The sequence below is a fragment of the Nelumbo nucifera genome, chromosome 8, assembly GCF_055504915.1.
Source record: "Nelumbo nucifera cultivar China Antique chromosome 8, China Antique-T2T, whole genome shotgun sequence".
Classification (NCBI taxonomy): Eukaryota; Viridiplantae; Streptophyta; class Magnoliopsida; order Proteales; family Nelumbonaceae; genus Nelumbo; species Nelumbo nucifera.
The window spans coordinates 6,270,921-6,283,908 of record NC_142656.1 but is presented as its reverse complement, the minus strand read 5'-3'; the positions used below and the strand labels follow the sequence as shown (position 1 = coordinate 6,283,908).

General features: G+C 39.2%; 2 protein-coding genes across 6 annotated transcripts in view; both read right to left on the bottom strand.

Moving 5' to 3' along the window:
• Positions 1-963: 963 nt before the first annotated feature.
• LOC104600777 (dof zinc finger protein DOF3.1) lies at positions 964-2,813 on the bottom strand. Its single transcript, XM_010263916.3, has one exon. It carries the CDS (start codon positions 1,997-1,999, stop codon positions 1,349-1,351), a length of 651 nt encoding a protein of 216 aa, XP_010262218.1. The 5' UTR covers positions 2,000-2,813; the 3' UTR covers positions 964-1,348.
• A 6,911-nt stretch (positions 2,814-9,724) lies between these two features.
• Positions 9,725-12,988, bottom strand: part of LOC104600776 (uncharacterized) — a 34,578-nt gene continuing 31,314 nt past the window's right edge. For 4 of the 5 annotated variants that reach the window (XM_088893442.1, XM_088893440.1, XM_010263915.3 and 1 more), the window contains one exon: positions 9,725-12,970. In XM_088893442.1, the coding sequence (XP_088749568.1) occupies positions 10,014-12,970 (2,957 nt within the window). In that variant the 3' untranslated portion in view covers positions 9,725-10,013. The remainder of the gene's footprint in view (positions 12,971-12,988) is intronic. The other variant, XM_088893441.1, reaches the window with a different exon arrangement.

The window sequence follows — 12,988 nt, the reverse complement described above, 5'->3', positions numbered from 1 at the left end:
GAATAAGATTCCAATTCCGCCCAATCAATCAAACAATTAGAATTGGAATGGACTATTCTGATTCCGATTCTAAACCCCTGTTTCAGTGAATCGAAATGCCCTTTCTGACTTTACCACCTTAATAAACCAGGTTTCTGAAAAGAATACCACACTGGAAATGGTTTAAATTGGCCGAGCTCGTAATCGCCGGAACAAGATCTCTCTCTCTCTCAAAAGGAGACCACTCAATACTTAATTACACCAAATACTACTGTTCGTGTTCTGTGAATTGTGATTATTGGGTGGTAGCATAAGCATTTCAGGGGATTAACATCAATACTGACTTGCGAATTGGGATGGTACTCTTCACATATCGCTCATTACACTGACATCACAGTCACATCCCACTGTGAGAAACGCTCTGCGAGATCCCTGAATAGATTTTTATTTCTTTTAACACCTCATAAGCGAATTATGAATAAATGAACATTAAATTAGATTAATTGATAAAAACTCTCGAATGTGATTACATGTTGAGGATCTATTCAACTTAAAGAATTAAATAAATATTAGGTGAGTTAATGATCATGTTTTTATTCTTCTAAGTCCACTCTAGAAAGAAACAAAAGGGAAAAAAAATCTGAGTGACAAGATAACCAAATGTATTAGCTATTGACCCTAGGTTATCCTAAGTCCAACGAGGGTTGATTAATCAACCAAACATTCTTCGTCGACCCTGGTTTGACAACTGTAGGCACATGAGAATTCAACAGCTTCTTCAACTCGACAAAGCTAACTTTGTTTTTTGATTTAATAAACAACAGCTCGGCCACCAAAAGTAAAGTGTTTTGTCTGGTTATCTTAACTTGGTATAAACAAACATCAAATCCTTGCACAATTCATGAATTCCAGCGATCAATTATCTCAGATCCAATCAACGGAATCGCATTCACATATCCATCATCCACAAGCATGATATCAGTATTCTAAATGTAGTAATCCACAATAACTCGTTTCTAGCTCCTTACAGAAGAGAAGAAAAGACATTCCCAGAATAATCCCTTTCTTTTTTGCCACAGACAATGATACAAGCAAACCAACAAACAAACCCCACACAAATATCACAAAGAAACGGTGAACACGAATAAGACGCTTCTAGTGTTAGAGCCCTGGAGGGCATCGGAAAATGCTAACATACGCTAGAGTTATTTCTGTTCATCTCTTCAATCTTCATTACCATATTTCTGCTAAGTATGCTATTAGATTTGCAGATCAACTCCACCAAAATGAAAGGGAGACGATTGAAAATAAAGATAAAAAAGAGCAAAAAAAAAAATTATCTTTTTTATCTTCTATTTTTCTTCTCCTCCTACTGAAATGTCGAACCTGGTGTGTAAATGGCGAGATCAGGCCATCCATTTCCACTACTCCAACAGCTGGAATCGCCGCCCTGAATGCTGGCCAAGAAGCTCTCGGCATTGTTGTTGGCCTGCAACTCTATTGCGGAGTTTCTAATTGAAGTGGAATTGGAATTCTCTGCAAATTCTCCGAGTTGCAACGTTCGAGCACCAGAACTGCAAGGATTCAGACCCTCCAGCAGATTACCAAATTGTCCATTTGAGGCCAACAGAGAGCTGAAACTCCCTGTGATATCGAGCATCCGACGGTCCTGATCGATCGTGGTCACTGGTAGGCTGAAAATTCCACTGGGCTCCGGCTTAGGGACTGCATTCTGGGTTGACGAAGACAAGGACGATGATGATGATGACGACAAAACACGTTTGGGGTTGGACGAACGCTTCGTGTTCTTGCGGCTGCCACCGCCAACCGGGATGTTTCGGAGGGCACCGCCCTTAGTCCAATAGCGCCTACAATTCTTGCAGAAATGGCGAGGTTGGGAAAGATTGTAATTGTTGTAATAACAGAATTTGGTGTTTGTTGACTCACAACGAGGACATTTGAGCTGCTCTTGCTCCGCAAAATGGGGCTTCAGCGATTGAAACGTGTACGGATCTTGCATTTCTTTCCGGAAAAGAAGGGGTCTCAGTTTTGAGTTTTGTTTCTCTGTATCTCTGCAGGGCCTAATGAACTGGGTCTCTTGCAGCTGGCCTCTGAAGCTCCGGGATGACTCTTATCAAAGGTTCTTATGATTTTTCTTTGGCTTGAATGAGATGGGTACGCTTGTATATACACCACAGATGCCCTGGGTCTTGGGAAGAAGAAGAACAGAGTTTTTTTTTTTTTTTTTTAAATCTTTAGCAGAAATGAATAAAGCTGCTATGGGTCAATGCTCAACAATGATTTAAATTGTGTTTTACAAAGATTACACCCAGAAAGAAAAGGCTTTTGAACATATGAGATGGGATTTTGGGGCGAAGGTAAATAGAAATAATGAAAGAAAAATCAGATTATGCAGAAGTTGGACTTCAAAGGAGCAGCATTAGAATCGTAAACGAACAGTGCAAAAATTCAAAATTCTCAAAACAGGCAGAAATTTTCGGGCTTCAAATTTTAATTACCATGAAATCAGAAAGAATGGAGAACTCGACTTCTGACGTATGTTTCTCTACACAGATAACAAATTGACTGAAGATTCGAGATGGAAGAAGCGAGAAGAGAGATTTATGAGTTGCAGAAATCGGGAAGCAGACGATATATCCACGTAAAAACGAGTGAATGAGAGTACAAAGTTAGAGTCGCCAGTGATCGGAATCGGACTGCTGCCTTCACAGTGGGGGAGGAGGAATGATGGACAAAATAGAAATACAGTTCCCAAGTCTTCCTATAAAAATTCTGTCTCCTCTCTCTCTTCTTTGGATTCCTTAAATACTTGGCTTGGCTTTCGCTGCTACACTCATTTCTTCCACTAACAAAAATTCTAATCCCGACTTTTAATTAAAATTAAGGACCCCTAACCGAGAGATATTGGCATATTGCACCTTCAGTGGCCCCACACGTGGTAGACTCGTAGGGTCCAACAGCACTGCCTTAGCCGCCACATAGTCCGTGAATATAGGATAAGACCCAATAGTGTCTTCCACCTAAGCAATTCTCTTGTATGCCATACAAATCATCTGGATTCGAAATAACGATGTACGGTTAAGATGTAAGCCAGGTATTTTTGCAAATTAGACGGCTGGGATAATCTCATCAGTATGAATAACGATCGCTTTCACTAGTTGGGCTGGTTGAAAGCTCTTAATTAACGCTTATGATGATTATGCAGGCAAAAAATAATTAAATAGGCTAAGCTGAAAGCTTGAAGCCGAAGAGAAGAGAGGAATGAAATCAACAGGGGACAGCAGAATGAGAGCGATAGGGGAGTCGATTACCGAGGGACAGGTGTCAAGATAGTTACGAGCCAAGCCGATAAAGAACGGAGCCAATTACGAGCTCGCGTGCAACCCAAGCAACTTCAACCAGCAAGCAAGCATGGATTGGATTCTGAAGAGACAGGCAATCTGGGCCGTAGGCCTGGTAACAGTCAGCACCCAGGCCCATTCACAACGTGGGACGTGGCATAAGCTCACGCACGTACGAATCTGGAAATAGTGTGCATCCCCATGTTCCTTTTTGGTCCTTTAGATCTCAACCGTGAAGTCCTGTGGACCACGTTGTGGCATTCATTAATCTAGGTGCGTGGTGTGTACAGCATACATACGAACCGCAGGTGCAAGTGATGTGTGGGTTGCGTTTATCTCAAGCTTGTGTCTACCAAATGATCCCACGTGTTTGGGTATAGCTGATCAAGAACAGACACATTTTAGAATAAATTAAGATTTGTAGGGACCCACCACATAGCACTATCAGGAGGAAGTCAATCAGTCAAGAGACGAGATTCATGGACCGCCAGGATTTGGCATGATCTAGATATCGATGAACGATATAGGGTGGGCGGTCCCATCGAATGGTTGACGTGGGTGAGACCGGTCTTTCACTTCACACTCTGCAGAGCAGAGCATAAAACGATAAACCTTGCTAAGATAAGCAAAGGAAGAAAACAAATACATCGATCTGGACTGTGGAGCTGTGTTGTCCTGTTGGCTGTTGCACGTAGCGTATCTCCACTCTCCATCCATCAGATGTAACGGCCACTTTGACTCGCCAACGCGGCACGTGGCTGAAGTGGAATTCCAAAGTTGAGAGTTGAGAGTTGAGACCAAAGCACTGTTTTGTTTTGCAGACAGCACAGAATGTGAGGTGAGGAACTGCCCATATTGGGTGAACGCGAGATGCTCGTCCACGTCCTTGATTGACGGTCAGGATGATCAATGCGTATATGTTCAAGTGGTTCCTAGATCAGTAGTTAACTATTTACTAACGAATTCAAATCCCAAACTTTCCTTGAAGGCCGCTGTGGTTTTCCTTTTCTTTTCCCTTTCACCTTCTGTAGAGAGACAGTGGGACCCTTTGAGTCACGGCGGTAATAAATGTGTTTTTTTTTTTAACTGGGAAAGTTCGTTGAAAGAGAGGTCGGTGTGGTGTTGTCGAATCCAATCCCGCGTCCGCGTGCGATAGGGTCTCAGTTGGCGTGCTATGTAAGCGGCCCAACCGTACTCTGCTATTCGTTTTTACTTGTTGTCTTGGGGGGCAAATGAACGGTTAAGTCTTTCGGTTTAGGTTCCCACTTCCCAGTCCAACTGGTACAAATGGGAGCAGGGTTTTTGTACACGTGGCAAACATGCGAAGCAAAAATTTTAGCTCAGTTTTGAACTTTCGATTCGGTGATGTATTGCATGCGTACGTAAAAAGTAAAAAACTTACCAACCGTCCACCAAGCAATCTCTACGGTCTACGCCAAGTGGACTGCCTTAGAATTCAGTACGGGACGACCAAAAGAAAAAGAATTGAGTACGGCATTTTAGGGTCTGCCGTCTGCCTGGGATTCGCATAGAAGAAGTTTTCAGGGATAAAAAGCCAAAAGGTTGTTCACTTCTCACCAACGGGAATTTTGATCCGCTGGAATTGCCTACACGGAGCCGACTATCTTTTTAATTCCAGATTGGAATCCGGACAGAATCCAGATAACATCCATACACTCATCAACATCTTTCACAATTTACGCTATATAAGGGTTGGAACTGGTGATGTCGGTCGGACCTGGTCCAGGTCAGGGTAGATTCGGTCCTGACCCGATAAATAAATGTGCAGAACCATTTTTTCAAAACTAGGGGTGATCATGGCTGCGCTTACGTTTAAGATACTTATAACCAATCAAATGGTATCATATGTGATGTGTCAACCTCAGATGGCATCATGAGGGTGTCGTTGATTGATTAAAAGCGATCTCATACCTTTCCAGCATCATGAATTTAAGGCCATGTCAAATCAAGACAAAAAAACAATATTTAAGGCACAAAAGCTAAAAATATCAATTATAAAAAGTTAAAATTTATTTTATAATATTAGTTTTATTGCTTATTAGTAAAAGAGATTTGATCAATCAAGGTACCTACGTAAATTTGATGAATAGTCACCTCTTTCATAATATCGGTTGATTGGTTATAAGTTTTTTTCTTTAGTATTATAATTTTTTAGCATGATTTTTTTTTTTTTTTTTATGTCACTCACCTTTGCTCCCATAGGGGTTGTATTTCAATTTTCCTTATTATAGTATAATACTTTCTGTCAATATAAATAATTCTTCTCGAAGGAAGTGAGAGCCGATAGTGGGGTTTAAAACTGCATCTGGCCTAAGACTACTCAGTTTATGTGCCAATCAAGTCACTATTCAATTAGCCTTTTGGTATCATAATTGAAACCCTTTAATAAATCCACTTATTTGTTTTTTTTTTCTCAACTTGGATTTTTAAATCCACTTATTTAATCCGGATTTAAATCCACTCATTTATTCTTTTATTTTATCAGTTAAGATTTTTTTTTTTTGGTATTTGATGCTACGCATTGCTAATAACCTCCCTTCCCCAAATCAGTGGTTGTAAGAAACGATTCCACATCAATGCTGGAACAAACCAGCTAACATACTAACAAGCCACCCCCCCTCACAGCATTTACAAATCTAAATAGTGTCATTCATGAGTAGATATTCTCAATGCCAAATCTAACCAAACAATGCACTACAACATTCGTCGACTTGGACACAAAATTCAGAGCAATAAACAAAGTTTGACATAACTGCACTGCATGTGGTGATCAGATGCTCCAATCCAACAAGGAGATTTGGTGGTCTTGCCCTCAACCAAAATGGAAAAATATATCAAATTCCTCCATACATATTCTTTCAATCCTTCTAAAAGGGGTCCGGATGTATTAGGCACGTTAGGTAAGCACAATAAGTGAGCATGTAATAGCTGTATGATACATGTCCCAATTAATGTGCTTTTCATCCAAACGGTTTTGCTCCGTTAAACAGAAATTATTCATTATTTTATTATATTTGTCAAAATAATTAAAAATAAAAACAATGAAAAAGGAAAATCTAAACATGTTGGGAGTTGGGACTCATTTACGTTTTCCTTTTTCATTATTTTTTATTTTTAATTATTTTGACAAATAATAAAATAATGAATAATTGATGTCTAACACAATAAAACCGTTTGGATGAAAGTCATATTAACTGGGACATGTGTCACACAGCTATTACATGTTCACTCATTGTGCTTACGTAACATGCCTATTACATCCGGACCTTTCTAAAAGTGCATGATCCTCTACTTTCATAGTTTCACTACCACGTCAGCTGAAATTTCATCTCTCAGTTGCCATCCCAAATCACCTAAGCCTGTTAATGATACTCGAAGGTTTATAACCTGATTCAACATTCAATTCGATTATTTTGAATTTGAATGAATCATACATAATATTGGATCAGATTTAGATGGGACAAGCAGAATCTGATTAAAAACCGGATCAAATTCTGATATTATTCCCATCATAAAAATCAAATTGTAATGTATAATTATATAATAATATATTATATAGTATGGCAAATGAAAGTCTTTAATGCATTTAGTATATAATTAAGCTTTTGAACCTAAAGTAAGTTCATTGAAGTCGGATGAATTCAAAATTCGAAAAATCCAATCCGAATCGAACTCGGATGCCATTAATTTCTCATCGAATCTACATTCTAACTGATGTGAATGGGATTGGGAAGTCAAGTAGCTAGATATAAGATATTCTTTCTCGCATCATAGAGAACGGGGAGAAATAGATGGATAGATAGAGAGAGATCATGTTCAAACTCTGTGTGCAGAATCGATTCTGCGTTCCACTAGGATGCAAGTCAATGAAATATCAGCAGACACGTTGGACCAGTTTTGACTCTTGCACACTACTTGAGAGAGAGAGAGATATATGATGTTCAAACTTTGTTGATCGATGAATTATCGTTGGGATTAGGCTTGACCGATCACTTGGGCAGAGGCTAATGATGGTCTGCATGCAATTCTACAACCTACAATGTCAATGATGGTCGTGTGAACACATACATGGTCACCAACTTGGCCGACCCGGCCGGCCTTGTCATTCTTGTTCTTCATGGGCTGGTGAATGAGTGTCATCTCCTTGCCAATGGTCTCAAATAGGGCCTACAGAAACACCTCGCTGCCTGAACAAAAGCAAAGCATGTGGCGGGGCCACAATCCACATCAGCATGAACTGGCCAAATGGAAATGAATTGATCAGGAGACAGAGAATAGTGGGTCTCGTGTTGCCAAGCATCCATACAGGATACAGCCCCCCTTGGCTAGCTTCTCGTTTCACTATATAGATTGTGGGAGAATGCTTGCAATGTTATCGACTTCAGCCTCTCCTTTATGTACATGTGTCAACAATTGGAGGACGACCCACTTATCAAATTTTATTAATTGTTTGATAGCTTGAGAGTTCAAACAACAAGACACTAATGCATCATCATTTGAAATCCGTAGTCTTTTTTCCCAACTATATGGGGTCAGTTACATGCATCCCATTACCTAGCTCAATTATGAGCCCTTGAATCACTAATTACTACTTTAATTTATGTTTTTTTTTTTTTTCCGGAAAAATACAGATAAGCCTAATGTAGATTTCTAAATTCCACCGCAAGATTTATAACTATAAGCATTCAAAATGTCAAAAACCTCCATTTTATATATCAATGACCGCCCCTAAATTGGCATCAATTTTGAGTTGATACGCACTTCAACTGTACTTTGGGCCTAAAAATTCTGACCTTAGGCTGAACCAATATTCTCCCTTTTTTTATTCCAAATCTCTAACTCTTTTAGCCCCTTCAATCCCCTTCAATTTGTAAAAAGATCGGTTAGTGATGTTACAGAGGGTCTTCTGCACACATAAATACATAATCAGACCATCCTAGATTCCTAGCACGTTTTCCCTAAATTTATAACTTATTGGAGCCATTCTTATGTCTTTGAAATAAATTTATTTTTGACCTTGTCCTTTTCAGGTTTTCCACCCATGTTTCTTAATTGCTCGTAGTGCTCCATACAACATTATTGGTTTTATAATATTTTATAAAACTTTCCCTTAACCAAAGTGGTATTCTTCCGTCACGTAAGACTTTGGACACACCATTTTGCCCATCTTGTTCCAGCAACAGTTTCCTCAATCTTCCATATGTAACGGATTATTGAACAAACATGATGGAAGAGGTTAAATTGAATAATCTCTTGGTCTTTAGTTCTAAGCATGCTTTTTGAACCACCGTCGTTGATTCGGACAGTCGAACTATTCAGCCTAAGAACCATCCAGCCCACCAATTCTGTTTTACCCCAAATCCGATCTCTAACCAAAAACCATTAAATTGGTCAACGACCCATTGATCCAAACGGTTGAACCATTGATCCGTTTAATGGTTTTAGATTTTTATTTTAATTTTTTATTAAAATGGACCATCCATTCAAACCAAATGGTTAAATCATCAACTCAAAAACCGATGGACAGAACGGTTTCAGTTCTGAATCGTTTTTTAAAACATTATTACTAAATGTATTCCTGTTTCCACTTATGGGTGCAACTTAGTGGTTTGAAAGTTTAGTTTATGATTTGGTTGGGAAATATGGATCCAACATTGCTTTGGGTTTGATTTCGTATTGATGTCTTGGGCAACCCAACCCGGCCTGAAAACCAACATCTTCGTATATGTAAAAAAATTGCATAAATATGTATATACATATATTTCATATTTGTATGTGCATATATATGTATAGATGGATCAATAAATTTATGTATCTATATGAGTTTACAGTTTTAAGTTTAATTGCAAAAATTTTCTAGTGATATGGTAAGGGTGCACATGAGGTCTACTGCGGATGCTATGAAGAGCTTGAAATTTTCTAGTGATATTGGGCCATAGGCATAAATTTGGAATTCTTAAAACACCATAGTTTTGTACTTATACATATTATAATGCTAAAGTTAATTAATCTTAATACTTCAATCTTAAGTCTAAGAAGATCATTTAGGGTTAGGGTTGGGGGTTCAACAACTTGGATTGGCTTGGGATTTAACTCAGCTTGTCCTGACCCGGCCTAATTTAAACCCTTTTTTCCACTCCTATATTGTTAACTATTAAGTTTACATTGCACATGTTATGTTTTAGTTCTACTTATGTCAAAACCTCCTATTTCTAAGGTATTCATAAATTTAATTCTATAATAATTCTTCTTTTGCTTCATCAATTAATGTTCCGTTATCAACAAATAAGCACAATGGAGCCTGTTGAATATGTTCAATCAGTTCATTCAAAGTAGCTGTGTATTGAACCTTGTATAAATGTAAAAAATCACTATGATTTTATAGCAGATAGAACTGGAATTATACAACAGCAAGTTCGAATCTCAACTCAAGAAAAATTATTATTATACAGAACGTTTCAAAAGCTGACCTTAAATGAGACAGAAGACCATTGGCTCAACTCAAATACGCTCCAAATGTGGTCAAACGTTGGTGATACATAAATTTTATATCACCATCAAAGGCCACTCTCTGTGTATATTCCGATCAATTCTTACCATTAAAACCATCCTCAGTCAGCACTGGTGTAGTAAAATGGAATACACCCATACTCATCGCTTATTTGACCGAAGAGAATGGAAGTGGGCAGCAAAAGTTTCATAGTCTGGAAGCTTTGGGTGGACATGGCTTGCCTTTGGCAAGTTCTCTCTTGACACCGATCCCTCATTTGAACCTGATATCTTTGAACTTTCACCACTCCCTGATGGTAGTGTTTTTTGTGGATTTGAGGGCTGTTCCACAGCTGAACTTGCTTGACGTAAGTCCAATCTGCTTTCCTTAAGCACTGAGAATTTGGATTCTGGAATGGGCTTAGAAGAGTATTGTTCAATTGATGAGCTGTCCTTTGGAAACTTAGATTCACTTCTGCTCTCTGAACTTGCTGCCTGGGACAGAAACTTATTAGCAGGTTCATTTGCAAAGGAAGTGCTCAAATCCTTACGTTCTGAAAATTTGGACTCACGCAGAGACTCATAAGTTTTTTGTTCAACTGGCAAACTAGTTCTCAGTGGCTTACAATCATCTCTGCTTTCTGAGCTTGTCACCTGGGACTGAGAAACAGAATGAGGTTGAGCTGCATAGGAACCCCTAGCTTCTTTATGCACTGAGACTTTGGGCTCTGGCATAGATTTAAAAGGTTCCCGTTCAACTGGTATATTAGTCCTTAGAAACTTAGAACCTTCTCCATCTGTGCTCATTGTCTTGGATTCAAACCTTGAAAGAGGTTCAGCTGCAAAAGAATCCTGTGAAGAAGGTTTCTTTCCAGTGCCAAACTCAGAATTAGTTGGCACTTGATTTCCAACTGTAAGCCTTGAAACTTTACCTATTTCAGACTGTTTAGGAGAACCCTTTGTCCTGCGAGAAAGTCTGCTGCCTGCATAACTTTTGCTCCCAACAGATTGGTGCAGGGTTACTTCCTTGGAATCAGCACCATTTGAATCAAAATATGTCTTTGAGGTTCTTATGCTTGACTTTTTATGATCTTTTATTTGCATTTTCTGGCTGTTGGACTCCTCACCACAAGGCTCAGACTGTTCAAGAGAATCTTTTATCCCTTGAGAAAGCCTGCTACCTCTGTAACTTTTTCTACCATCAGTTTGGTGTTGGGACAAGTCCTTGGTATCATTGCTATATGAATCCTGATCATTTGACCCCTCGCAACATTCTTCAGAATTGAGGGAACTCCTGATTACTGGGGAAACATTGGTGATGGAAGGAGTATCTGCTGCTGTATGCTGTTGGGATAGAAGTGAAGCATCACCTAAAGGAATTTTTCTGTAAGGTGGGCTCCTATAACCCTTATTTCGAAGGCCACCGGTTAAAAACCCAAGATTTAACTCCAGTCCACTCTCAGAGTTTGAGAATTTTGAAATGTCCAATCTTTCTGTAATATTAAGCACTTGTTCTGAGCCACAACTGTCATGAGGTATGGTTTTCTTGGTCAATGACAACTGAGATGACGACAATGGCATCTCCTGGTCTAAATTATCTAACTTTCTTGGGGATCTAGTATGTCTATGAGGTGACTGCTTTGTGGGGAAGTTGATTTGGTCACATTTCTCCCTGGAATTGTTGAATTTTATTTCTTGTTTATTCTCAAGGTGATCTTCTTTGGATTCTGAAAGATCAGAAGAGGACCGTATGACAGAACTTCTCTTCACTCTATTTTCTTCCTTTTCAACAGTTGATCTTGTTGACACGTATGTCCTATTGTTTTGGCCCGAATTTGGGCTACCATTGAAGATATTCTGGTTATGAAGCATACTGCTAGACTCTGTTCTTCCATGGAGTTCAAAATTATCCTTCTCCTCTTCACTCTCAGAACTTGGACCATCTGAATTATCATAGGTAACAGGTAACAAGTCATCCGATTGTGACAGAACTCCAGATTTTGTTGATCTATCTGAATATCCAAAAGGCGATTTCAGTTTCATGACAAAAGGTGATTCTGCAGTGCCCTCCAATGCCTCATTCTTCTTTTGCCTAGGGCTCTGATTATTTGTGTTTTCTGAAACAAAAGAAGGGGATTTTCTAACTGGTGAATGGAAATAAAAGTCGTATCCATGTCTGTTATAGTTGTTCTTTGCCTCAAAATGATGGTCATCATCTGAACCATAATCATCAAAAACTGCAGGAGGATAATCAGTGTAGTCTGAGGACTTGGTGCCTTTTTGCAGCCCTTCATCAATATCATTGAAAGACTGCTCACCACCATAACTTTTATACTTCTCAACATCCAACTTGGAAGTGGCATCATCATCGTCAGTACTTACAGAGGAATGAGAGGAAACAGATATGCTAGATTTTTTCTGGTAGGTTCCTTCTCCATAATGATTAATATTTTCAGTTTTCTTATTCTGTTGCAAATGGTTCCTAGGTTCTATCTCAGATTGGCTAGATTGTCTTTTGATACTTGCTTCATGAATTAAACTATCCTTGGGGTTTCTGGCCTGCCAATATGGGTTAACAACCTCTGTCTCAGATGACCTTTTTTCTGAATATCTTTCTCCTTGACTGAGACTACTCACAGATGCATGATCAGCAGCAGAAGCTGTAGTGGATTCCAAGGAAACAGAGCTGTTAGATCTATTAACATAGGCAGGATCTTTGTATATACTTTCTTTGACTCCTGGCAAGTTATCTTGCTTGTTCCTTGCCCTTGGTTGCTTTGACATACCTTGATTCATGACATATGAGGAACTATCTGATGAATCATGCACCATCTTTGATGACCCTATGGCAACAGGGTCTTGCAACTTTTGGGTGGTTGAACTTGTAATTCCTTCATCTCTAAAACCACAACCAGGTGACCCATGTGACTTTGAGGAATATTGCCTTGAAAGTTCTGCAGCTGCCCTGGCAGCAATACTAGCTCTTTCTGCAGATTCAGCAGCTGCCTGTGCAGCAGACGTTGCATCTTTGAATTCCGTATTCCAGTTGTGCTTGTGAAAAGGAAAACTTCCCTCCTTCGGAAATGTTTGTCCAAATTCTCGACCCTCAGTTCCACTTTCTGGGAGATTAAAGAGAC

Coding starts and splice junctions, on each gene's coding strand:
- LOC104600777 (XM_010263916.3), bottom strand. CDS start 1,999: ATGCAAGATCCGTACACGTTTCAATCGCTGAAGCCCCATTTTGCGGAG.